We start from the raw sequence: 27,628 nt of genomic DNA, 5'->3' as shown, positions 1-27,628 counted from the left end.
TTGTGATCACTTAAAATATTTTATTGAGCATTGATTTAAAAAATGCAAGAGAAACGTGTGACACCTCAGAGCAAATGCTTGAAGGTAACCAAATGTCATTATAAATATTGCACTTTATAAAATCCCTTTCATATCTTTCTACAACTCAATTCTAGAATATCTTTCTACAGAGACGTATATTACAAGCTGCCAGCTGCCAGCGCTTCCTGCTGTTCCCTCTCAGGCAGTGGGTGGGAGGGTCCTCGGATATCTGCTCCTCACAGTGCAGACTCAGAACTTCCACCAGCAACACTGGGGTGGGGGGAGTTCACACATCCGTCACGTGAGGACGAACTTGGCCCCGTCTCTCAGAATGCTCAGCGTTAAATTGTATGGGGAGAACAGATCTTTCAGAGGCAATGAACAAGGGCAGCCGAGTAACGGGGCTCAGGCTAACACTGCTTGTTCTTCAGGGCGTTCATGGGTTTCTGGTTCTTATTCTTGAACATCTTGACAAAACTGTTTGGCATGATTTTGCCACGCCCATCATCGCCCACTTGTCCCATGATAATGTAATTTAGACCTAAAAGAAAGAGAATATAAAAATAAATGGTTTTTTTTGTTCATGTTCATGACTAAAGGCATCCCTCCCCATCAGAAGTGGACAATGTGTTAGCCTTGACTCTACGTCCCTACACCAGCCCCTCCCTGGAAAGGTCCATGACTTGCTCAGAGGTGGTCTCCTTCCCCTCTCTGCTTCTGAGCAGGGAACAGGCGACAGCTCCGTCCTTACCTCTCCTGAGAAGTGGACACTGCTTGCAGACCACCGTGAGCTTGACACTCATGTTCTTGCCCGCCTGCTGAATGGCCAGGTTGCCCTCCCTGTAGATGCTGATGATTGAGACTGTGGCCAGCAAACTGCCACCTCGAGTGACCGTAGTGATGACTGTGCCCGCTAACACTGCAGAGGACAACAGACAGTGAAGGCAGATCCAAACAGAGCTAACATGATTCTCGTTCTTTTACGTTTCAGAAATGAAAATGTAGTGTCAAAGAGTTCTCAAAATCGGTCGCTAAAATGCAGGTTAGAAAATGATTGGGGAGCTATAAGGCCATGCTTGGGTGTTGCTTCCCAGGAGAAAAATCTAGCTGCTTTCCCAATGGCAATCTGTGGCTGAGATGGAGACCCTCTTAAAATGTTCTCTCTACCATGTGGATAGATTGCCACTTAAAGGATCGAGTTATGAGCCTCACTTGTGAGTACTTAGCAAGCCTCTTTATCTCATTTAGAAAGTTGAAGTAGAGAACTGAGCTATAACTTAAAACAAAGAATGAGCTGTGTACTTGGACTAGCACTCCCTAATATAACCAAAAACTGTCCCCGGGGAGTGTTTCCTTCCACAGCTCAGAACTCACTGTCCCTCAGTGATAATGTCTGGTCACCATGCCATCTACGTGAGTCATAGACAATAGGCTAAATCTAGTTTTAGATATAGGTCACAATGCCTCAGGGCAGTGTGAGCCCCCAATGTTATATAATACACCTAAAATCAGAATTCCTAGCACATCTTCCTTTGATTACTGGTGATGTAGGTCCATTGCAAAATGTCAGTCTGTAGCCAAGGGAGATGAGGTGGGGGGGGGGACCTCCCAATGCACAGAAAGGCAATTCCTCTCCGGTCTCCCACAGAAGACTAACCCAGGTGTGGCTGCAGATGCACCTGGCGATATTTGCTTACATTTCTATGCAGTCATTTGAACTCAGCATGAAAACTGTAGTGAAATCCACCCCTTCCCTGCAAGCCAGTCCCTGGGCTGCAGAGTTACCACTGAGGGCACTGAAAACGAGCCGGAACGCTTGCTTTTGAGAACCTGGCTGCAGCATCTTTCTTTTCCTGGTAAGATTAAATTTGGCATTTTTTGTTCTCGAGTGCTTTTCACGATGATGCAAGTTTCTAATTGGGAAAATCCCTTAGAAACCCCAGGCACCTGAGTACTCACCCCTTCAGGGTCCAGTTTACAAGAGCTTCAAATGGATGGCAGATTTTCACATTTTACCTGAGCACTTTGGAAACACATGGCTGAGAAGATACTTGCACTTCTTTTTGGGAGAGGCCAGCTTTTGAATGTGAGCTTAACTATTTAATGTACCTAAGCTGAATCCCAGATGTGAGAAAGTCGTTCTCGGTGGAGGGAAAAGAAACTATGATGGAAAGACTATACAGGCTTTTTCACGAAATCAGCCAGAATACATAGAGTAGCAATGTCAGGTACCAAGAGTCAACTTCTTAAACCGGTGTGGGGAAAAGGGGGGGCACTGTTTCTAAAGCTTATTCTTCTTGCTGCGAAGCCACACAGTTCAAAGAGCACAGGTGGACACACTCTGGTGGACAGGACAATGGTACCATGGGTAAATGATTGGTGTTCCTGAACCGCCACCAGACAAGGCATGGGAGTGCCTTTGAGATTAAGAATAGTCTCAAGTTTCTCATTAGAGAGAAAGGCTGGTTTCTCTTTCTTACCAAAGTTGCTTGAACAATAATTGCTCTCCAGAGTCCCCGTCCGTCTACACTTTTGCTGACACAAGGCCACAGTGGGTTTTAAACCTAATTCAAAGAAGAAATTCAAAGAACGGAGTCAGGAGATTCAGGAGAATGAATTCAAGTATAATTGGTGTTTATATCAGAATCTAGTCAGTTGAAATTACCGTTTATTTCTCTGAGCCACCAACCCACCACTGCAATGAAATAATTATGAACCACATAAGAGAAATTCTTCATGCTATCAGCTACTGTTCTTTCTCACAGGAACTCAAAACTCTCTACTGAATTTTAAACCTGGATCAAAGATAATCTGAATTTAGCCTTGTTCTCTTCTCCCTTTGTATCAGTGGTTCTCAACCTTCCTAATGCCTGATTTTTTTCCTCCTATTTATTCTCTCTGCCTGGCAGCCCCATCTATTTCTTTCTCCTGCCTAGCTATTAGCTGTTCAGCTCTTTATCGGGAGTTTTAGACAGGCAAAGTAACACAGCTTTACAGAGATAAACAAAGGCCACATAAAAGAATGCAACACATCTTTGCATCATTAAACAAATATTCCACAGCATAAATGAATGTAACACATCTTAAACTAATATTCCACAACAATCTCTGGTCTTTATCTCAATTTCTGCCCTCATAAACATAGGCCCTGGCTTTTATCCTTTCTCCCTATGCATTCGTATACCATCTCCAAGGAATCTACCGTCTTCATGGATGATCCCTCAAGGGTCCACCATTTTCATGAATGATCCAGTTTCAGCTTCATTAGGGGCTATCCTCTGGTCCATCTGCCACTCAAACCCAGGCTCACATGTCCTCACGCAAAACCACGTATTGCTGATCTCTTAAACGGCAAATTTAGGCATCCTAATATCCAGGGTGGCCTCCTTTCTTTCAGGCTCATTTGGTTAATCTAATGGCTCCCCTATCCCAGCATTGGAGGGTCAGTGCTTTGACATGGTCCCTAGCCAATCAACCCTAGCTTGCTTTGACTTGCTTAGTTATATCACTTGGTTTCTACAGTCTGTTTTTCGGCCAATCATTTTCATTACAGTCATTTAAATTGTCCCGTTCCCTCTCTCAACCCCCGGAGGTCCTGCAGGAGAACGCTCTCTTTGGTGCCCACAGTCAAGTCATCTGAGTCACAGAGGTGCACCAGAAAGTGACAGGCTCCTGCTGATTCAACCGACTGTCCCACTTCCACAGCCATTTCTCAGATTTTCACTCTCCTAGCTGCTAGTGCTGCCACTTACCTTCTCCGCCTCAGCAGGTGACCCTGCCTATGTTCAGAGGGAACAGAAGTCACAGCAGAAAATGTCCTTGATGTCTCCACTGACCCTCAAGGCCACCTCACCCACATACTCTCTTGCTTTGCTTCTCTTAGGGAGGAGGCTACCCTCTCTGGTTCAATCCTTTTGGATATGGAGTACGTAGTCTTTGTGACAGGCCTTTTCACCTCTGTCCCTTCTGTCCCCTGCAATCCTTAGTCACTGTATCACACTGGCATTAATGTGTTCGCCTCTCAATCCCTTCTCTTTTCTGTCGGGACCAAGAGTGCGCTATGAGTTGCTAGAACTTTCTGTTCCTTCATTTTGATCCACAGGGTCCCCACCCTACCCTGGCTTCTGCCTGCATTGCATCACTTATAAAGCTCCTGGTCACGGATTAAACACAAACATTTTAATCCTTCCCATATTGTCTCATCAACAGGAGACGCACTGACCACCTCTTCGGAAGGCATCTTCTTCCAGGACCTGGTCTGTGGATGTCCTTCCTCCTCCTCCTCTACTAAGGTTAGAGTTCCTCAAACATCTGTTCTAGCTTCTTCTTCTCTGTACCAGAATCTCTCCCAAGGTAGATACTTCCCCTTTTTAAAAAAATTCATTCATTTTTATGTGTATGAATATTGTTGCCTGAATGCATATATGTGCAGCACATGTGTGTCTGGTGCCCTTGGTGGTCAGAAGAGGGGGTTGAATTCCCTGGAACTAGAGTTATGGATGGTTGTGAGATACCCTGTGGGCTCTGAGAATCAAATCAAGCCCGCTGGAAGAACAGGTATCTAAACTACTGAGCCATCTCTCCAGCCCTAGAAGTCCCATTGCACATACATGACCCTTAACTCTGCATACAGCTCCCTCTCTGGCCCAGAGGCCCAAATGTCTGCCTGTAAGTGTCATGAATGTTCAGGAGCTCACTGCAGTCCACATTTGCAGTTTTAGAGAAAGTTCAAATTGGAGCGAAAAGCCAGGAAGCCACCAGCACCGTGGGTCTGTCCAGATAGTTCACTACACAAGGCAATGCCCAGCCAGGTCACAAGGAGGCCGATCTGTGGAGTGCTCGTATTTGTATAGATTCTTTAGGTTTGCTCATTTTGTTAAGCTTTAACTATTTGGATAAACTAAGTCAGACAAAAAAAAAACCCTGTAATATTCTATAATGGTAAAGTTTGCTGCATTTGTGGTTTATTTTGATGATAAAGGATCTTCAATTAAATCTTCAACTCAAGTTTTTAAAGCTCAAACTTAACAGGGATAAAGCTGTAAAATCCTGACCTTACATAAGCTATAACTTGTATACTATTCATTTGGTAAGATGCTTTATTTAGCCTCCAGGGCACGCCTGTTCTGGACAACCCTATCGGAGGAGGGCAAAAGCCTATGCCATTATCTGCCACTTTAATCCTCACCCTAACTTGAGGCTTCTAATCTGAGTTCCTGAATTCCCACAGGGTGGAGCAGTTAGGCCATAGAGACCAGATACCAGGCCCCACTGCCTTCGATCATGACCCAACCACTGTCTGCAGCTTCTGTAATTAGTGAATATTTTTGCTTGATCCACTATATATTGACATCTTCTGACACATGAAAGGAAAACAAAATCTTAAAACTGGCTGTTGTTAAAAACCGGCAGGTATCAAGGCCCTAGAACAGTAACCTAAAATAGCATTTTATGTAATAAAATGAAAACTATAGGAAGAGAGAGGGGAGAGGGAAAAAAAGGTGACCCAGGGCTACAGTCATCAAATGACAGTTAAACAGGAGGAATGCTCTAGAATCCAACAGCACTGTAGCAGGACTACGTAATTCATTGTATTATATACAGTTGAAATAGTAAGTTTCAAAAGTGTGTACTTCCTATGGGGAGGTGTGTATGCAGAGGCTGGAGGACAACTCTGTAGGGTCAGCTCTTTCCCTCCACCTTTACTCGGGTCCCAGGGCGCAAACTCAGGTACCACCCTTACACGGCAAGCCTTTTCCTGCTGAACCTCCTCAGCCCGTATTACATGTTCTAAGAACCAGAAGAGATGAGCTCAAATCTGAGATAACAAACACTTAAGGAGACAGAAATGCTAATTACTCTAGTTTGATCATCGTGCCCTGTGTGCATGGATCAAATACTATAGACCACACATATGTGCAATCATTATGTTAATTTAAGAAAACAATGAAGGGAAGAATTTTGCCATGTACCAGTAAAGGAACCTTGGGTTTATAAAGATAGCGTTTATATTATAATCAGCCTCCTTGTATGTAATTATTAGGTGGCCCTTGTTTTTTTTCCTATGGCTAATGCAAACCACTAATTGGTAAGCATTCTTACCTGCTTTTCTTTTATCCATGAAATCTCATTATTGTCTCACACAAGTTTTCATCTAGTTATTTCTGTTTCCGGTACCTTCTTATTTTGCCTTAAAATAAGAAGAATTTCTACTTCAAAAGAATTCTTTTTAGAATTCTAAAGTATTTGTGCCAACTTGCAAACAGCAGAACTTACCCGCAGTTATGGGGACCGTGGTGGTAACAGGCATGGCTGTAGTTGTGGGGAGTTTTTTCGGCCTGAATTTGTAGTGACTAATAAATCCATCTGCTGTTAAACTTAAGTCTGATAAAAACTGAATGAGAAGTTCATTTCTCTCAGACACGATTGGCCTAGGAGAGAAACATATTTACAGTTTACGTGGTACCTCTCTGAAAATGTCAAAATCTTCCAGCTTTCTTTCTGGTTGTTATTGGTTTTTTTTTTTTGTTTTTTTTTTTGAGACAGGGTTTCTCCGTGTAGTCCTAGCTATCCTGGAACTTGCTTTGTAGACCAGGCTGGCCTCGAACTCAGACACCTTGCTGCCTGAGAGACCTTCCTGCCTCTGCCTCCCAAGTGCTAGGACTAAAGGCATGCACCACCATGCCTGGCTAAAACTGCTAGCTTTCATATTTGTTTTTTGTTTGTTTGTTTGTTGTTTGTTTATTTTTGGTTTTTCGAGACACGGTTTCTCTGTGTAGCTTTGCGCCTTTCCTGGAACTCGCTTTGGAGACCAGGCTGGCCTCGAACTCACAGAGATCCGCCTGCCTCTGCCTCCCGAGTGCTGGGATTAAAGGCGTGCGCCACCACTGCCTGGCTCATATTTGTTTTTGACAACAGATTAGCAACTTGTTATAAACCTAAAATGCAAAAAACTTGAAAAAAAAATGCAAGTCCCAACACCCCACCTTCATAAGGGCCCTACTGTTATCATCCTCTTTGTGTAGAGTGGGCAACTGAACCTAGAATTCAGTGACCTTCCCAAGGTCCTGCGGTCAACATGTGGGAACCAGGATTTGAACCTAGGGCTCAGTGACTCTAGAAGGGACCAGTGTGAGCACTGGTGTTACGGCTCTTCCCACAAGTCCCCAAGGCTATGCCTGACTCGTGAGTCTAAACCAAGTCCGTGATTGACACCAGCTGCTGGTAGTGGAGAACCTGAGGGACAGCTCTAATGACAGAGGGCTCAGAGAGACCACATCTCGTTTTTAAAGGGAGGTCTAACGCCTGCCTGCAAAGGCGACATTTCTGTTTCCAATGCCCGTCAGGGAAATGAGGATAAGAAAGAGAGCAGGCGGCTACTGGTTGGTAGTCACGACACCATGCCGAGCTCCAGCACGAGGAACTCGTTGGTGAGCTGAAACCACAGGCTAGAGATGATGCTAAGTCTCGAAGGCCCTCCAAATCTTGGAGAATAATTGTACGAAGTGTCAGTTTCACTGAAGTTGCTACTATTTCCTAAACAATGGTGGCAATGCTGTTTGGCTAATTTTATTTAAGAACTAATTCCTAAGTAGGAAAAGATTAAACAAGTTATTTGATTGAATCAGTCAGTGATCTGATGAAAGTTCTTTTCCGGGGCATCCCTCCGGTCAAAGCGTTTGAGCCTGGACAGCCCATCATGAGCAGCTCACTTCTGTCCCATCTACTGTGAGCAGGCAGATCCATACTGGAACGGACCAGTTGGAGAAATCGTGGACTGCCTCTGTCTTGACAATAACCTTTTGAAGCGAGAGTAGGGTGAACAGAAGGAGCCTCATGACCTACATTTGTACTTCCCATCCCCAAAGCAGCTAGGACATGTAAATGATGCTTCAGAGATTCAAGCTTTTAACAGAAATATTTTAACTTCCTTACGAAAAAATGAAATAAGTTGGGTCGTGGTGGCACACACCTTTAATTCCAGCGCTCAGGCAGCAGAGGCAGGAGGATCTCTGTGAGTTCGAGGCCAGCCTAGTCTACAGAGTGAGTTCCAGGACAGCCAGGGCTACACAGAGAAACCCTGTCTCAAAAAACAAAACAAACAAAAAAAAAAAAAAAGAAAAAAGAAAAGAAAAACATGAAATAAATTTTTAAAACTTTCTTGTACACGATTCTCACCTGCAATTACAAACAAAACCCGCTAATCTTGTTTAAATGATAAATTGCAACAAGTCCGCCCTACAGGAAACAACGGAAGTCCAGTCAGGCTGGCCTTCTACACAAGCACACGTCATTCTGGTGACCCATGCCCTGACTCTTCTTCGAACTAGCTGGGAGACATTGGATCAGAAACTGATTTTTTTTTTTTCAAGGAAGAGTATGTTAGTAACAGAAGTAGATTTTTGTTGTGGTGCTTTGTGGAAATGTAACAGGATCACAGTGCCCTGAGGACCAAGTGCTGCATCCACAAGCTGATGTGATGAATAATGAGGAAGGGAGACGAGCTCTCACCCAGACATGGGCCAAGAAACTGAAAGCTAATGACAAATCCAGAGGTTGTATCTGATGGAGATGTGCTTGAGGCCTGGCTTCTCCCGTTGCTACCAAGTTAGTATGGCTGAGCTAGTGACAGAGACAATGTCCAGCAAATAGAGAAAATACATTCTCTGCAGCCAAAATGGATGCTGGGAGCAGAAAAAGTCACAGAAATCATTCAAGATGGTTGAGCAGTAGGTTTCTGTTTGTTTTTTCTTTTGTTTTCCTATGAGGTGGGAAAGAAGTATGACCCTGATCAGCTGTATGGGGTTCTGGATAGTCTCGAGGGGAGACTGGGGGACAATAAGGAATAAAATGATGGCGAAAGGAAAAAGTCAAAAGCTGTGGTCGGGGTGCTTCAGGGGCTGATGACCCAGGCCAGCAGCTTTATTAGGATCGCAGTTCCTTATATACCCCTCTAATGGGGAAGCAGAAAAAAAGGCATAAACATGAGCCAGCAGAATTACGGGGAACCCAGAATAGTTCAAGTTCCCCTTTAGCGAGGTACATTCTGGGGCAGCAAACAAAGCACTTCACATCCCAGTGTCTGGAACATTTAACCACATACATGGAGGGGTGGGGGCGGGGCACGTCAGATGCCAGTTCCCAGACTACTCCCGCCAGACCCTCACCCCAGTCTGTAGCTGGCCTTGCTTGGCATGACTCTGGCCAGATGAGGGGCAAAATGCCCACATCCTGTCATCAGGGCTGATGGGCAGTTGCCAATCCAGTCTAGCCCCTAACATAAGCCAATATGGTTTTTCTCCAGAGTTCTGATAAACACCCGAGGAACAGGTGTTTCAACACTACACAGATCCTCCTAGGGAAATAAGCCCCTGGCCTTTTCTTTTTTTCTCGGGAGTTCCCATTCTTCCCGATGCCTGAGTTCCCTTCAGCGGGGCTGTGACGCAGGTGAAGCACTGCCCCTGGGGACCATCAGCCCTGCCTCTATAGGTCCGTGTGGCTGCTGGACTCCGTGTTGGGATGCCTGGTCTTTGCCGCTGCTGGTGGACAGGGCTCCACTGTTATGGGACCCAAAACTTTGCCAACAAACAAAAGCATAAAGTTTTCCAGAACATAAAGACAAGTAGGCAGATTAGTAGGACGGAGGTTTAGAGTCATTAAAATATTAGTGACACAAACAGGCACTACTTACGCGGGTGGACTGTCACCACAGTACTTTCCGATTCTTTTGGCATCGTTGACTTCTCCACCATTAAACACAGCCACGTAGTCGTATCGGCAGTAGTTATCACGCTCAACATCAAACTTCTCAAACTTTAACTCTATAAGCTTCAGGAAAAGCACAGCGTGGAAATGTCAGTAACCTGAATCGCCTCAAGTGGAGAGCCCCTTGTAATTGGTGCTGGAGATCTCTTATGGCAACTATAAATAATAATCATGTACACTTGAACGTTGCAAAGAACCTAGATTTTACATGTTGCCAAAGTGTACAACCACAAGTGTTAACTACGCTAAGTGAAGGATATGCTAATTATAATATTTCACAGTATATGCATCGCCAAAGCATCACTCTCTATACTGTAGGTAGATACAATTTTTATTTGCCACCTATACCTCAATAAAGCTAGACAGAAAAAGAATAAAAAGGGGGGGTTCTATCTAGATAACTGGGTGTGTGCTGGGGTAATAAAGGGATCTGTATACCAAACCCATTCTTCTCTGGGAAAAGAATTAACAAAAATCAAAGTAATATCTAAGATGTACCCCATATTATATTACATCTGCATGTGGTATATGTGCATGGTGTACATGGTCACAAGATGTGTAGGTTTCTCCTTTTGAGAGAAGACAAACATTCTAATCACATGTAAAGGAGTCAATTTGGGGCTGAAAGTTTCGGGGACATGGGAACAGACTAGATAGAGTTGCTAAAGAGGGGTACACACATCGTGTACACATGCCAAGCACAGTCATGTGGGGTATGGTTGAGTTTTGAAGAGGTTTCATACAAGCATCATACACAAAGTGTGAGTATTAAAAGTTTCCTCTTTTTTTCTTTTTTTGCTCTATTACTAAGAATAGTGTCCTAAATCATTCACATGAACAACACATTTTAATTTTATAAGCCACCACTATCCTCCTTACAAGCAGTTTTGTTAGGAACATTTTCAGTATGTGAATCTAAAAACATCTCCCTGGGTCATTAATACCCGTGGCACTCAGCTGCTGTCCAGTCTTGCTGGGCAATTAGGTAGCCAGGGACCCTGTCTGTTAATTCATGGAGGATTGTGGAAATTAATTCCCACTAGATGAAGGGTATTCATTCCCAGCTCAAGAAGATGCTTGCACATTAATCTGAGCAAAGGTACTACAGTTGTATCACAGTTGGACATAGAGGTCAATTTTGATTGGCTCATAAGTGCTGTACATGTAGATATTTACCTGCCTTTAAGAAGCCAGCGTCTATGGTGGGGGGGAGGGGCGGGGGGTACTGCCTTGCTCATGCTAAAAATTGCTTTCAACTATGTTTAAAAATCTCCTTTGGGGAGCCACTGAATTTTCATCAGCAACTAATAAAATATTTTCCATTTAAAAATTGGCTGAACTTTCTTGCCCTGAAAATTAAAAAGCTTTTGGAGAGGAGATTAAAAGGAACTGGGAGGAGAGAGGGGAGGGCTGCGACAGAATCCAGAGGCCGCGCTTTTGAAGAGCATTCCGTAGACTTGCACAGAAATTCCTCAGGATCCAATCTTCCTGCTGTTTTTTCTTTTTGGACCAAATGCTCCAGGGTTCCAAATACCGCAATGCTGGTGACAAATTCAACTAAGTGAAACAAAACAAACCCGAAACTCCCAATAATGGGGGGAAGACCACGAGAGAAGATGTGGGACTGAAATTTGGAAGCTAATAACATTGACCTTATTTGGTCAGCTATATTAATGTCATGGACAAATGGTCAACGCAATTTCAAGAGTTACATAATGGTTTTAAGTATTTCAAAAATGTACTTTTAAATATTACTATAAACTGTAATCCCTTTAACAGACGTGTAGTTTTTCACTGTTAAACAAAAGGCTACATTTCTGGTCTTTAAATGAAGACTGGGTTTTGAGATAGGGTCGCAGTGTGGATGTCTGCATTTGTGTCTATGTGTGTGTTCACCTCAGTGACTTGCAGGGTGTTTTTGCCTGGATCATAATTGATGTTAAAAGCAAACCTGTGGCAGGTATGGCGGGGCTGTAGAGATGGCTCAGGGGGTAAGAGCACTGACTGTTTTTCCAGAGGACCGGAAACCTCTCTCCCAGCACCCACATGGCCTTTCACAGTGATCTGTAACTCCCATTCCCAGGGAAGCAGATTCCCACTTCTGGCCTCCCCAGGCACCAGGCACACACGTGGTGCACAGACATGCATGCAGACAAAATACTCATACACAGAAAATAAAAAATAAATCAATCAAATAATTTAAAAAGCAGTGTTGTGATGTTCAGAGAGTGTTTAGACTAAAGTCAGTAGTGTTTGAAACAAGAATAATTTTACAAATTTATTTTTTAAGATTTCCTATAGCAAGATCCATCCATTCCTGAATCAAATTCCGTCTTATAATTGATATGCGGCGGTTCCTAGAAAGGGCAAAATTTCTCATAACCACATATTAATAAATACTGGAAAACTGGATTTCAGCTGATTGTTCAGCAGTGGTTCTCAGCTGTTGGTCAGGACCCATATCAGATATTAACATTACTTTTCTTAACAGCAGCACAATTACAGTTATGAAGTAACAATGAAATGATTTGATCGTTGGGGGTCAGCACGCCACGAGAAACTGTACTAAAGGGTCGCAGCATCAGGAAGGTTGAGGACCACCGCTCTAGAGGAACGGATGAGGAACGGGCACACATTTTGTTTCAAACAACCCCAACACTCAAAAGCTGACCCTCTATCACCGGAGATAGGGGGTTCCTCGAAGGCTTTGTAGCGGCTTGCCGGCTTTGTGGGAATGAGGCGTGCCCTGGACGAGGTGGACTGACCACATGAGCAGAGGAGATGCTGGGATGTGCCTGTGTCTGAGGACCTTCATGCCCACGCTGCTAATGCTAGGCGCGGACGCTTGCAGCCTCATGCTCTTTACATCTGCCCCAGGCCTACACAGTCCTATGCGGAATTTGCTTATAATTTGCATTTTCAAAACTGTTTTTGAGAGTTATAATTATATAATGGAAAAAAATCAAATCTATATCTTTGCAAGTCAAAGAGTGCCAAGGGCAACTTTAGCCTGGGTCTTCGTAAGAAGAAGTCCTGGCGTCCACCTGGGCTTTCCCAGAGGCAAGGCTCACACTGTGAGCGGTTCACACATACTCACTTTTATCACATTCTCTGGAGCCTCACCTGGTTCTTCGGGGCTACGATGTGCCACACACAAGTAACTCCTACGGGGTAATCTCGATCTGGCCAGTTGGGGGTTTTAAAAGAGCCGGAAGGTTTTTCAAGGCGTCCTCCACAGTACCTGTCTCCTGAAGTCATTAAACATGAAAAACATACAAGTTCATACCCTAACATAGGTCATAGTAGCACAATCACCCAGAGGTCAGGAATGAGAACTTTAGGGATATCACAACATATCAAGGCAATGGTAGGGGCTGTTCAGTTTCCTCTTTAAAGAAATGATCACACAACCTGCTCTACACATCTAATTTGTTTGTTTTTGAGATGGTCTTACATCTCAGGCTAGCCATGAGTGCACTATGTAGCTGAGTCTGGCTTTGGTCCTCCGCCTCCACCTCCTCGTGCTGTGATAACAAATACATTATCCCCACAGCCAGTTCCCTGAGTACTGTGTCATGTCTGACATGCCACTCAAGAGAGGGAAGGAGTGGACGCAGAACCACGGCATTTCCGTTGTCCATTTTCCCCTCTTTCTGAACAAAAAATGCCACTCATTCCAAATTGCAGACAGTGCAATGAATCAGTTTCTAAGAATTCTCAAGGCATTGGTTCATTGGTTATTTATTAAAGTCCCATGGACAAAATTTGAATTAGCTGTTATAGACAGTTTCCATTACTAATATCTAGTATTCTCTCTCTCTCTATGTGTGTGTGTGTGTGTGTGTGTGTGTGTGTATACACACACATATCCACTATATAACATCTAGTAACACTTAGCTGAACCCAGTTGGTAAAGTGCTGATGAGGACCTGAGTTTGGATCCCAGAACCCAGGTTAAAATGCCAGGCATGGTAGCATTTGCTCGTAATCCCAGCACCGGGGAGGTGGGTGGAAGCACATAGATCCTTGCGGCTCACTGGCCAGCCAGGCTAGCACAGCTGGCAAGCTCCAGGTGCCAGTCTGAGAGTCTACCTCAGAACCAAGGTGGAGGCTCCTGGGGAGCAATACCTGAGGTTGATGTCTGTCTTGCACACACGGAGGGTCATATGACCGTGCACCCCCATACCCACACAAAAGTGTGTTTATAAACTTCCAGCAGTACAGGAAAGCATACAAGTGAAAAAATTACCCTAGTCCCGCCACCTAAAATGGACCACAGTTAACATTTAATGACTCTTAAGGTAGACGCTGGAGGCATGTACTGCGTATATATTGTTAAGTCAAGGAAATAGTTTGAGCAGTCTAATTAGATATAAATTTGGATACAAATTTATTTTTACTTCGAATTAACTTACAAATAACTGAGTTGAGACTAAAGGAACAAAACCTTTCTTTGACATGGAAGACTCTTGAAACAAATGTTTAAATTTAAGAAATCACACTATAAGAATTGAGTTTAGAATAATTTCTAAACTATGAGCGAAAACCTCCAGCATTTAAAGTGAACAGACTATGAAGTTCTCTGTGTCTCTGTTCTCTGTGTTCTGTGTTCTCTGTGTCACCCGTTGTCAGAAGTTATATGTTTCCTGTTTTCTCTGTCGCTACCCAATCCCCAACACCTGCTTCCCTGTTTTATTATTGTTTTCATTTCACAGGTTTGGGGAGGTAAATTCACAAATCTTAAGCTTTACGTGACTGGCAAACGGATTGCACCAGTGTGAGCCACACTCCTGAGATAACAGAGAATCCATCTCTCACAAACCTCCCATCATGCCTCTCTTCTGAAAAACCTTTCACCACAGTTTTATTGCAGAGCTTTGTATAAATTGAGTCGTGCTGGGGCATCCTTCTGGTCTTCTGTTGCTCATCGTGATGTCTGAGAGGTTTCTCCATGTGGCTGTCGTCAGTGGTTGTACTTTAGACTTCTGGGTAGTATCCTACCGTATGCAGACTCTGCAATTTGTGTGCCCATTCTTCTGCTGGTGTTTATTTGGGCTTACGTCTTTCTTTGATATGTATCGCTGTGATAAACAACTTGGGTGGGAGAGGGGGAGGGAACTCTGGGATTTTATTTGGCTTACATGTTCTAATCGCAGTCTATGATGAAGGGAAGTCAGGGCAGGAACTGAAGAAGAGGTCATGGAAGAGTCCTGCCTACAGGCTTTCTCCCCAAGGTTTGCTCACCTGCTTTCTTATACAATCAAGGACCACTAGTCCAGGGATGGCACCGCCCATAGTGGGCTCGGCCCTTCCACATCAATCATTAGTCAAAAACTTCCTCACAGACTTGCCTATAGATGGAAGCATTTTCTCCGTTCAGATCCCCTCTTTCCAGATGACCTTGGCTTGCTTCGAGTTGACAGAAAACTAACCTGCACGGGTTGTTTTCGGTTTAGGATATTGTTAGTGAGGATGTCTTTTTTTTTTTTGCATATCTTTTTTGTTGAGGTGTATTTTCACTTTTCTTGCATTAATACCTAAGAATGCATTGATGGGCCAGAATAGATACAGGTGTTTAACTTCACTAAATAATCAACACCACCCAAACTTCTCCTAGCACCAAAGAGTTTATTATCATTTTATACCTCTTGAGGAGCGAGATCAGTGGTTACTCCCCATTCTTGTACCACACCATGTTATCAGATTTTTAGCCAAAATAATGGGAAGTAGTGGCATCTATCTCACTGTGATCGTTGAAAAAATTTTAAGATTTTATTTTTATTTTATGTGTATAACATATGTTTATGTGTACATTCAGTGTTTTCCTGAATGTATTATCAGTGTACCATGTGTGTGCAGTGCTCACAGGGGCCAGAGGAAGGCATCAGCTCTCCTGGTACTAGAGTTACAGATGCTGGCCCTCTGGAAGACCAGCCAGTGCTTTTAATCACTGAGCCATCTCTCAGCCCCTCACTGTCTTAATTTGCATTTTTCTCATGAGTAAGGAAAATGGCCATTCATAGCAGCCTCTGAAAAACGCTTGTACAAGTGTTTCACTCAGTTCGTATTTATTGAAATTCTTCTATTGTTGGGTGTTATTTCTATGTATTCTAAGTATAAACTGACAACTGTGGATATTTCCTCTAGTGGTGTGGATTGCCTGTTCATATCTGTAATGGTGTAATTGAATATGTATCTGTTTTCATTTTAATGAAGTTCACATAGTATATGTTTTTTTCATCTTTTTACTTTTGATCTATTTGGTCTTTGTATTTCAAGTGGTTTTTGATAGACAACATGTGTCTGGGACCTGCTTTTAATCAATCATAACAATAACTTTCTTCTATTTTGGTGTTAAATCTTGGGTTCAGTGTGCCCATTACTATTTTTTTCAATTTGTTCTCACCTTTTATTGCATGTGTTCTTCCTTCAAGCTTTCTTTAAGTGGGGAATTTCGGTAGTCTATTTAAATCTTTTGTCTGTCAGTCATAGATCTCCAGGTTTTAATGGATGTTCGACACACTGAACTCATAACCTACACAGAGATCATGCTGAATATTTTTGTATGTGTGTGTGTGCACGTGCGTGTGTGTATGCATATGTGTATATGTGAGCGTGCATGTGTGTATGTATGTGTGTCTGAGGTTGTATCTAGCCATTCTTTGTTGTCAAATATAAGACATTATATCTTCCATAATATAGCGCTCATGTTTTAGTCATGAACACACATGAACAGTAATCGAAAGACAAACCTAATATGCGCTCGCCTGTGCTAACCACTCCCAGGGGGCGTCCTTCACTGCCTTCAGGTCAGCCCTGCTATGGTTTCCCTTGATGTGAGGTGCTACCTTCAGCACTTCCCATGGCACAGATATAGAAATGTCCCGGAGATATTCATGGCACTGCTGGGAGTGCTTTCCCTCGCTGCCATGCTGCAAAGCTGGCTGTAGAGGATGCTTGGCATCTTCATTCCACCACTTAAGGACGCATGGCACTGCCCTCTGCTTCCTCTGCTTCCTCTGAGTCTCACAACAGAAGGCCGAGCCCAGCGCCTAGTTCTTCCTTCAGTCCATCTGCTTGGCATTAGGAATCTTATCCTTTGAGTTCTGCAATTCAATTATAATGGACTAAGCTTTTTCATTTTTTATTTTTACTTACTTATTTATTTTTTTGATTTTTCGAGTCAGAATTTCTCTGTGTAGTTTTGGTGCCTCTCCTGGAACTCGCTCTGTAGACCAGGCTGGCCTTGAACTCACAGAGATCCACCTGGCTCTGCCTCCCAAGTGCTGGGATTAAAGGCATGCGCCACCACCGCTCGGCTACTTTTTTTATTTTTATAGTCCTTTTTAAATTTATCCTATTTAGAGTTTATTATCTTCTTGGCTGCATCAATTCATGTAAATCTGGGTGCAGTTAAGTCATTTTTCTTTACATTTTTGTTTCTGTACTGTTATCACTGTTTTAGAGATAAAACTTACATATCCATTAGGCAATTTGATACTATTTCTCTGGTCTTTTGGTCTCCCTTTTCTTCGATCTTTTCTGTGCTGGTGTTTCAGACTGGTAACTTCTATTTATGGGGAACTGTTTCTGTAACCTGCACACTACTTATAAGATTGTAATTTGATAAATTACAACATATCAAATTCTGTATTTTCTAGCTCTAAAATCATCATCTTGTTCTCTTTTATATATTTTCTGTTTCTTGTTTATATTTATTCTACAAACATTCTTTTTAAATCCTGAAACCTTTTCCCCCTCCTTCAATACTGGAAATTGAACCCAGAACTTCGCACATGTTAAGCAAGCATTCTACCACTAGGCCACACCTCCAGCTGCCCCCTCCCCCTGCCGCCCCCAACAAAGAATCTGTTCTGTAGCCCTGGCTACCCTTCAACTTGAAATCTTCCTTCCTCAGCTTCCTGGGTGACTGGGATTCAGGAAACAAATTCACATTAGCTGCTTAAAGTGCTGCTGGTAGTGAGCCATCCCTCAAACCTGTCTGTCTGTCTGTCTATCTATCCCCCAGACTTGCACTTGTCTCCCGTTGGTTTATTTCCCTACAGAGAAATCACCAATGCACAAATATAGTAAGTAGCTCAATTGAAAACTGAAGCATTCATCTGTTACTTGCAACTTCTGATTTATGATGGTACAGATATGCACCATGAATGGGCTGCATTATACTCTAGATTCTGTTATATTCCTATGAAAAATGATGATTTTTCTCCTAGTAGACATTTAGCTACACTTAAACAGTCTGTCTTCCTGGCAGTGGCCAGAGACTCTAACCCTTGTTCAGGCCCTTGTCCCGAAATTGTAGTGTTTTGTTTTGTTTTTTAATGTGCATTGGTGTTTTGCTGCGGGTGTTGGGTTCCTTGGAATTGGAGTCACAGAGAGCTGTGAGTGGCCATGTGGATGCTGGAAATTGAACCAGGTCCTCTGGAAGAGCAGCCAGTGCTCTTAACTGCTGAGCCATCTCTCCAAAACCCCACCCCCCAAACTGTAGTTTTGCTGTCGAAGACGTGGGTAGATTTTCCGTGTATATTTGGAACTCCATGCTTCTGTTGCACCTGCTAGGATTTCTCCCTCACCGCTCTGGTGGCACCGTCAGCCCTCAACCCTGTCTTCTGACTTCTCAATCTAGTTGTGTGGCACCATCACCCAAACCCAGGCCTGATGAGCAAGCAACCTCGGGCTGGGGCTTCAGAAATGCTGCCTGCTCCAGTCATCCTTCAAAGTGCTTCCTGGAGAGCTCCTACAAACTGACACGAAAATGTCCCCAGACACAGCGCTCAGTAAAACGAGAAAGTTACGAAACGACACGTGATGTCACGTAGGTTTTTAAAGAGTTGTTGTGAAAGTATATGAATGTAAGTAAACACGGAGAGAGAGAGAGACTCAGAAACCATTGGTCATGCCTTTCTGGAGGATGAGGTAAAGTAGTGGCTTGTACATCTGTGAAGAAAAATTCAAGCTTCTCATTTAACCCTACAAATTTCTATATTTGACTTTTTACAGAAATATATATGGGTTTTTTAGAACGACCTCTTGGTGGCTTGTTGGCATTCCCTGGCTCTTTGTGCTTTGAAGGAGGAAACACAAAGTTCCAAGAGCAGCACCTGACACACGGTAGGTAACGAATCCCCATGACCAGCCATCACTATCACCACTGCTCCTGTGTGAGAACGGGTACCTTTTCCGTCTGGTGCAGCAGCAGAGAACGTGGCCATGAAGCCACTCCCGGCAGTGTTGGCATCGGAAATCATCTGCACCATCATCTTGTTGCCACTGGCTACAAGGGATCCAGGTCGGAATGTACCACAGAAGCGCCCGATGCGCTGGCCATTGGCATGGCCGTTGTACACGTCCACGAAGTCATAGCGACACAGGTTGTCGCTCTCAAGGTCTATGAATCGGAAATTCAGGACGACCACTTTGCCCTCGGGGACCTGACAAGAAAAAAAGACAGAAAAAAAAAACTGTGTCAAAGAAGCAACATCTGTGGCTGGTAAGCCGGTCAGCACTAAAGACAGCAGAGCGCAGTGTACCAGGCGGGGGTGTGCCTCCGTGCAGAGTCAGAGCATAGTACACAGGCTCCGGGTGTGCCTCAGGGTAGAGTCTGAGCACAGAACACAGGCCCAGGTGTGCCTCAGGGCAGAGTCTTTGCCTAGCCTGTGTGAAGCACTGGGTTCGATCCCAGCAACACACACTCATAAATGAATAAGTAAATGACCCAAGGTGATTTCTTCTCAGGGCTGAACTAAGCCAGGAAGAGTTCCCAGCACACTGCTTCGGAATAAGAACACACATCCTTACCGTCAGCTCAATAATTCTGTAAGGCACACAACCCTATTCTGCAAAAGAATTTATCTTAACAAAACTGCAGAATACTGGACTGATTGATCTCATTACCTGGTGTCACTGTTTATAAAGAATACCAGTTCTGACTGGTTTTATTAGTGTATATTTACATATTCTAAAATACTGTGCTACCCAGATATGTTGCTTGGCAAAATAATATTTTGAAACATCTTTTTTTTTTTTGCAAATGAAACAAAAGACAACCTCACTATATAGTATGCTTCTGTGAAGTTCAAAGTTAAGGCTTATTTAGCAATTGTACAGTTAATTTTCAGATAGTTCAATTGAGGCCAGGGAAAATATGAACCAAAATCTGTATTAAGTTAATTGGATACTTGTTGATTCATCTCTTCTAAAAAAAATCACTACGTTTAAAAACCTTTTCATTTGTTTCCCTGGGTGGAAAGTGTGTCTGTCAGGTGACCCTGAATCACTATGCACAGCAATTAAAAAGGTCATCTCTCCCCTTGTCATATTTTCTTCACTGAAATTTCTCCGTGTGATTCTTATGATGCTTCCATCTTTGTCCTGTGAGGAGGAAGGAGAAAGTGTCTACAGAAGCATTCGGTGGGATCGCTGGCCGTCAGTCTCAGCCACGTGTCTTTACTTCCTGTATTCGGGTTGTTCTGCCCTAAAGTTCAGATCCTGTGCTGTGTCTCTTCAACCACATGAGTTCACTGTCAGGATTTTCTTATGTAAAGACACACTCGCAATACTACAAAGGGCAAGGTTGGGAACGCATGCCTGCAAGCTTAAGCCGATTGGCTCTACACCCATCTTAATGGACCCATCTTAATGGACGGCCTCAGAACTGAAGGCCAGAGATACACTAATATTAACCTGGTTCCCCCAGGGCACATTTTGTTTGACTACAGTAGAATAACGTAATTTCAGTGTCATTTAATTTTTCTCTCAAACCCATATACAACCCACAGTGGAAATTGTAGTGGAAAAGTCCCAAGAGGGGGGCATTCCCCTCCTTTCCTCCACTTTGAGACAAGGTCTCAAGTAGTCCAGGCTGGCATGGAATTTGCTATGTAACTTCGGATGATGTGAAATTCTGATCCTCCTGCCTCCACTTCCCACATGCTGGGACTATAGGCATGTACCACCAGGCTGTGGTTTATAATGTGCTAGGAATTGAACCCAGGACCTTCTGCTCACCAGGCAAGTTCTCTACCACATATTCCAGCACTCCCTGGTTGCATTCTAATTGCTAAATACTTGCATTAATTGTTATTATCAGGAACTCTAAGAACCTAAGAGAAAATGCAGCTTGATGTTCAAGGATTCTCACAAGAGCACAGCATTGTTCTTTAGAAACTTCTTATTCCAAATCTCCTCCAAATGCTCACATATGATGCAGACGCTTGATAATTACTTATTTTGGTGGCAATTAGATGACGCTGTTGTTTTGTGAGATGATATTGGCTAGGGGATTCATTATCTGCCTGGAGGAGAAATAATCCCACGTCCATGCTTTTTCCAATCAACAGCTGAGTCCTTTGTGGGCCAAAGCTGATGGCAATGACCTCAGTTCACCCACAGCCCCTGGGATGTCCTTATTGTCACAGGCACACTTGCCAAGTCACTTGATGCCAGGGCTTCTGCCAGCAAACAGGGGAAGTGCATGCTAAGTTGGTGGTTTGCATTTTCAGGGAAGGATGAGCAAAATGCAAACCCACGGCCAGCTTTGCTGTTGAGGACACGTCTGTAGAAACGGTTCTGTTCCTGGGTCTGCAGCTCTCCTCCACCAACACACCACTTAGGACTTTGAGAGAAAAGATCTGTTTCTGCAGCATATCTGGCTTTTTAAAAAGCCATCATTTCCAGCTTCTAGGATTTCTCTGGTTTTTTTTTTTTTTTTTTTACAAACAGACATGGTAACTCATGCGCTAACGCTCAGACCATTCACATCAAGCTTGAGAAGAAAGGTGGTCCACTGTTACCCTGTGCATGCGCCCCATACATGATCCAGAAAATTTTACATTAAAAATATGCATAAATATCTGGCTATTTTTCAAGATGGGAATAAATCAGAAGCTTACAAGAGCTTGTTCATACATAGCCTGTGGATATCTCAATACTATTTTAAGGGCAATCTTGCCCATATTTAGAAAATAAAACAATTTTAATAGAATAACACATAATGTTGTGAACATTTCCTTTTGTTCCTGGGAGTTTCACCAAAAAATTTCAACTCTTTTCACATCTAGGTGCCAGTCACACCGCCCTGCTGGAAATCACCCCAAACTTTCCCACTGCCTTTGGAACCACAATAAACTTGATCTCCAGGTATCATGTACATTTCTAAACACTGTATGTGTTATCTCCTACAACCATCCCCGGTGACTCCATGAAGCTGATGGCATATTAATCAAGGCTGGTGGAAACTGAGGTAGAGAGGTCGCGGCTCTGCATGATGCAGCCCTTGGCCATCTATGTATCTTTTCACATACTTGGCCACGGTGCAGTCACTTCACTGAGGAATGCTCTAAAGATGGCTCCCACCTCAGGGGCCGCTGCTGGCAGCACTTTTTCCCCTGATACTCTGTGTCTGATTCACCTTATCTTAGGTCTCAGCTCAAGGATTACTTCTTCACAGAGGCCCACCTGAGCCCTTCAGGCATATACTGACCATGTGTGTCGCACAGCTATACTACTTCTTCTCAGATTATTTGGCATCCATCTTACCAACAGCAGGCATGGCACAGGGAGCAGAATTTACCCATAGCCAGCCAGCACGGTGCTTGGAAAATGTCCATTGAGCAAATGACTACATCCTGGTAATCTTAAAAAAAAAAAAAAAAAAAGTGGCAGGCTGTGATTCTTACTGTTCATGCATACAATTATAGAAAAATGTAAACTCACTTAAAGGTACAGAGCAACATTATTAACCTTAGGAATAGGAAGAGACATCATAACAGTTATAATATAATGTGTCTAAGGCCACTTAGCAAGACTGTGGCAGAGCCCAAGGTTTGTACCTTGTTGTTGGAATACATTGCTGGCTGGTTAGAGGTTACAGTCTGCCATAGCTTGGAAGCTTTCTCTAAGCTCAGCAATATGGAAACTCCCTCACTCCCCAGCAAGGCTTCCTGCTCTCTACCTGTCCTTATCTGGAGAATGTCCCTGGGCCTGGAGGACTGACCTTATCTAAAAGCTGTCTCTAAACCAGATGCCTGATTCATCTTCAGCTTGACCCTTGGCACAGATCCCTGCTGAGAAGACTTGTGCTAGGAGCTCTGTTATAGGACCTACTGCCACATACTAAGCCTTGTGATAGGAGCGTGCCACTTAATGCAAATTAGGGTTTGTCCCCAGGCTCCCAATCCTATACGTTCCTTATGCTCTGGAATAAAACTGAGCTGATTCATTAACATCTGTCTTCCGGGAGGCTGTCTCCATTCCTGCTCATGGGCCATGCACAAAGCTTTCTGTTGCCCTTTCTGCCTCTTTCCCCTCTCAGACTGATGGCCGACAGGCTGGGAGAGGGAAAGAGGACCCTCCACACTGTTTCCCATGACTTGACTGTGGTGGAGACTATGAAGAGGCTTCTTAAGCTCATTTCCTCTCTCTCGACACACAGGAAGTCCACATTTCCCAGCTTCCTTTGCAGGTAGAATGAGGCCATGTGAAGAGGTCTGGGCCAGTTGGATGTCAGTAGAAGTGACACATCAAATATTCCTTGCAGCTCTGTTTGGACTTTAAAGACAGGATTCAGTAGAGGAAACAGGAGGTCGGTCCTAGGAGATGGCAGAGCAGGGAAGGAGTCAGTGCTGAGGACCGCTGCCCGGAACAGCCACTCATGGTCCTGTGTTAGCCACTGGGGCTTGGGGAGCCGCTTGTCAGGGAAACTTAGTACTTTGTTAGTGACCTGGGTAGTGGCACACATCAGTTGTCCTTCCCCAACACCGCGGTCATCTTGGTTGTTTTAGGTGTCTATACGTTCTTCATAAGCCAACAGCTTGGTGTGCCTCCCAGACGAAGCGGGTTCTGAAAACAGCCAAGGGAGAAACAGCTTTGCCCGGTGACAGCTATGTAGTGTACTTGGCCAGCAGCACTCCATTACCGGCAACTTATTTTAGAGGGGGGCGTGGACCGTTGGGATTCATCACCGAAATGAGCCGATGCAGAGCAACGGGGGCACACAGCGCTTGTCAGCTTTCTCTCACGGTGACAGCATGCCCGCGATGGGGACTTATTATAAGAGAAGACAGCATTTATTTGGGCAGATGCTCGCACAGGTTTGTGCTTCTTAGCCTGTGATGAAGTCACATATCAGGGTCAGGAACACATGGTAGCACAAAGATGGGTTCAGTGCAGCTAGGAAGGGAAAGAAAGAGGCGTGAAGGGGCCAAGACCTTGATTTCCCCATTAAAGAAATGCCCGCTTCAGCTAGGATTTCTATTACCCTGATAAAACACCATGACCAAAACAAGCTGTGGAGGAAAAGGTTTATTTCCTCTTACAGTCTGTAGTCTATCATCCAGGGAAGTCAGGGCAGGAGTTCAAAGCAGAAACCTGGAGGCAGGACATGAAGCAGGAGGCTGTGCTCTTCTTGGCTTGCTCAGTTGGCTTTCTTATAAACTCTAGGACCACCTGCCAAGGAGTGGCACTACGCACAATGAGCTGGGCCCTCCCACATCAATCATTAATTAAAAAAACAAACACACACACACACACACACACACACACACACACTCACACACACACACACCACTCCACAGGCCTTTCTAGTTGGGGCATTTTCCCAATTGAGCCTCCCCTTTCCCAAATGACTCGGGCTTGTGTCAAGTTGACACTAGCCACCAGGGCCCCATTGGTCTAATTTCCTCCCAATGGGCCCCACTTTCTAAAGGTACCACCATATCCTAATGCAGTGGTTCTCGACCTTCCTATTGCTATGACCCTTTAATACAGTTCCTCATGTTGTGGTGACCCCCCACCATAAAATTATTTTCGATGCTACTTCATAACTGTAATTTTGTTACTGTTAAGAATCATAATGTAAATATCTGATATGCAGGATGGTGTTAGGTGACCCAGATGGTGTTGCAACCCATAGGTTGAGAACCACGGTTCTAATGACACCCTAGGCTGAGCACCAAAGCTTCAATATGTGCATTTTCAGGACATGGGCAAGATCCACACTACAGAACACAGCAATGGATCTAAACTTAGTCTCTAAAATGCCACCTGACTCCTTTACCTGGAGGACAGCTGGAGTAAGAGGCATCTTGACCTGAGAAAAGAAATGGATCCCTTCTTCTTTCTATCCCAGGAGCATTTTCCCTTCCCGGAACACATTTTTTCTTCATTTCCCACCATGGACTCTCACCCCAATTCCAAAGTTGGGCCAAACACATCTTCTCTAGGAGCCCTGCCTCCCACACCCCCTCGGGCCATATCTAGGGGGAGTTACCACTCCTCTTTCCCCGCCAGAGCCCACTTACCACCACCACCCCCACCCCCCACCCCCCACCCACCCCCGCAGACGACCAGTCACCACACATCTCACGTGATCTTCGCATGGGCTCAGCCTCACAGTACACAGCCAGACAGTTCCCCTCTGAGACCTGTCTGCATAACTGAAACACAGCAGCGGGGCCCAGGCAGCTGAGAAGGTCGGCATGAGGTGGAGGTGGTAATGAGGGACACATTCCCATCTTCATGTTCTTCATTTTTGATCAAGGTGAGAATAGTTTTGGGCTTTTCTGTGCCGTTTGATTATCTACTTTGCAAATCAACACGTGTTCATTAAACACCAGGGAAGGACAGTCACAGCCAAAAGAGAGAAGAATTGAACTCCAAGAATCCATGTGACCCAGAGCCTGGCAATAGCTCTCTGGAGCAGGCTGGACCTCACTGAGATGAGAGGTGGCACCTAAGGCTAGGTTGATACGCCTGTCCCATGGGGCCGGCCTCCTTGGTCACACTCTTTCTTCTCTTTTTTTCCTGAGACAAGGTTTCTCTGTATAACAGCTTTGGCTGTCCTGGATCTCACTCTGTAGACCAGGGTGGCCTCAGACTCACAGAGATCCACCTGCCTCTGCCTCTGGAGTGCTGGGATTAAAGACGTGCGCCACCACCTCCTGGCTTATGTTACACTCTTTCAATCCATGTGTACAAGGATGTGAATTTTCAAAACAACTTCTTCTTGTGAATTATGCTTCCTGATGGAAGACTTCAGAAGGTCCCAAAACTAAAGCAAGCCGACTTCTCTACATCTTCAGAGAGTCACTTTAGGAATTCTTTCAGGTCTCCAGAAGTTGTCAAGATGAGTGAACCCAGAACAACATAAACTCGATTGGTTGACATTTGTGGGAGGAAAAAGTGTCCCTACATTAAACGATTAGTCCATGTTATAGCTATTTTTAAGCACAACAGAAATAAAAGCCAGGGGAGCCTTATATAGGAGAGTCCTCTTCATCACACAGCACTGAAGATTTCTTCTCTGTGTGCGTGCACGTGTGTGCATGAGTGCGTGTGTTTCCGAGTGTGTGTACACGTGCATGTGGGCACATGTGTATATGCAGGTGCACAAGCGTGTGGAAGCCAGAGGTCACCCCAGGCATTATTCTTCAGGAGCTGTCCAGTCCCTGGGACCTGGGACTCTCGGATGACGTTACGCTGACTGACAGCCAACCCCAGAGATCATGCCTGGCTTTCCCAGGGGCTCCGAGGACCAGATTCTGCAGCAACGTTTTACTGCCTATGTTCTCACCCAAGCCCTGGTGCTTTCTTCTGAAGTGATCTCAGTGTAATCCTCCAAACCTTTGTAAGGTAGAGCCTCGTTCTATCCAGTGACCTAAAGAAAGGGGAAAACCCTGAAACATCGTTTTCAAGAATACGTCTGTAATCTGGATAGATCTGTGATGGATCCTGAATATAAAATTATAACAGTGTTTTACTAGGACTGAAAGAAAAACCCTTCCCTTCTGAGATAAGGCAATTGAAAGGCAGTTAAAACAGAATCTATACAAATGAGCATCCACTGTCCTCTCCCATGACTATAAAGGCTTGGAGGGGCTGCATACAGTTGCTAAAGAGAGAACTCAATTATTTGGAAGTCTAATTTCTTTGTAAAAGTTAATGCTGCTGTCTACAGTCTACAACAGAACTGCAGGCTTTAACGAGACGTTCCAGTCTGTGCCATCTCCTCATCCCTGCACCGGCCTCTTACAGTTTGACTCTGTGCTAGCCTTTCCAGGACTCGCCTCCTTGTGAAACAGCAGCCTGTGGTGCTTGAGTTACCTCTTTTACTCATTATCCTTTTGCTTCCTATAATTCCCCATGCCCCTCCATCAAATTGCTAGTTAAATCAATATTCAAAATTTCCTGTACCACCTTCATGTAAACATTCACTGCTGAGCTAAAGTGTTCTATTTCTCATGGAATTTGTTTTCCCTAGAGTGGTAATTGCATTTCTTGAAGTTTGCTTAGTTTTCTGAGTCTCTATCACTGAATCCTCCCAATACAGGCATCAGTAGCCCGTGGTTTCCACTTTCTCCTTGGGAACATCATTCTGTTACTATATATGTAATTACACAAATCTTGTGCTTGAGGGAATATTTCTACAGAATAGATTCATAGAAATTGATAAGCTCAAGACTTGTGAATAATTTATTTTATTTTCCTATTGTGTGCGTATGTGTGTGTTGCATGTGTGTGTGTGTGTGTGCATGTGCATGTGTGTGTGTGCGTGTGCGTGTGTGTGTGTGCGCGTGTGCATGTGTGTGTGTGCGTGTGTGTGTGCGTGTGTGTGTGTGTGTGTGTGTGTGTGTGTATGGGGGGGTCATAAGATGCAAACATGAGTTTGGGTGTTGGTCCTTGCTTTTCCATTTTGTCTGAGATGGATCCTTGGTGGCTGGGTAAACCAGGCTAGCCCTCGAGTTTCTGGAGGTTCTCTCGTCTCCACTTCCCATTTCCTGTAAGCATGCTAGGACTGCCAAGCCTTGCACTACTGTTTCTGGCT

At 44.2% G+C, this 27,628-nt stretch overlaps 1 protein-coding gene across 1 annotated transcript in view; it reads right to left on the bottom strand.

Moving 5' to 3' along the window:
* The window catches only part of Pcolce2 (procollagen C-endopeptidase enhancer 2), a 52,311-nt gene continuing 24,683 nt past the window's right edge, over positions 1-27,628 (bottom strand). The window contains exons 3-9 of the mRNA XM_059267072.1: positions 18,983-19,238; positions 12,910-13,034; positions 9,713-9,849; positions 6,298-6,452; positions 2,502-2,585; positions 773-940; positions 1-562 (exon numbers count right to left, since the gene is read on the bottom strand). Of these exons, the coding sequence (XP_059123055.1) occupies positions 432-562; positions 773-940; positions 2,502-2,585; positions 6,298-6,452; positions 9,713-9,849; positions 12,910-13,034; positions 18,983-19,238 (1,056 nt within the window). The 3' untranslated portion in view covers positions 1-431. The remainder of the gene's footprint in view (positions 563-772; positions 941-2,501; positions 2,586-6,297; positions 6,453-9,712; positions 9,850-12,909; positions 13,035-18,982; positions 19,239-27,628) is intronic.

Source organism: Peromyscus eremicus, chromosome 7 (assembly GCF_949786415.1).
Source record: "Peromyscus eremicus chromosome 7, PerEre_H2_v1, whole genome shotgun sequence".
NCBI classification, from domain to species: domain Eukaryota; kingdom Metazoa; phylum Chordata; class Mammalia; order Rodentia; family Cricetidae; genus Peromyscus; species Peromyscus eremicus.
This window is presented reverse-complemented; position numbering and strand designations above follow the sequence as displayed.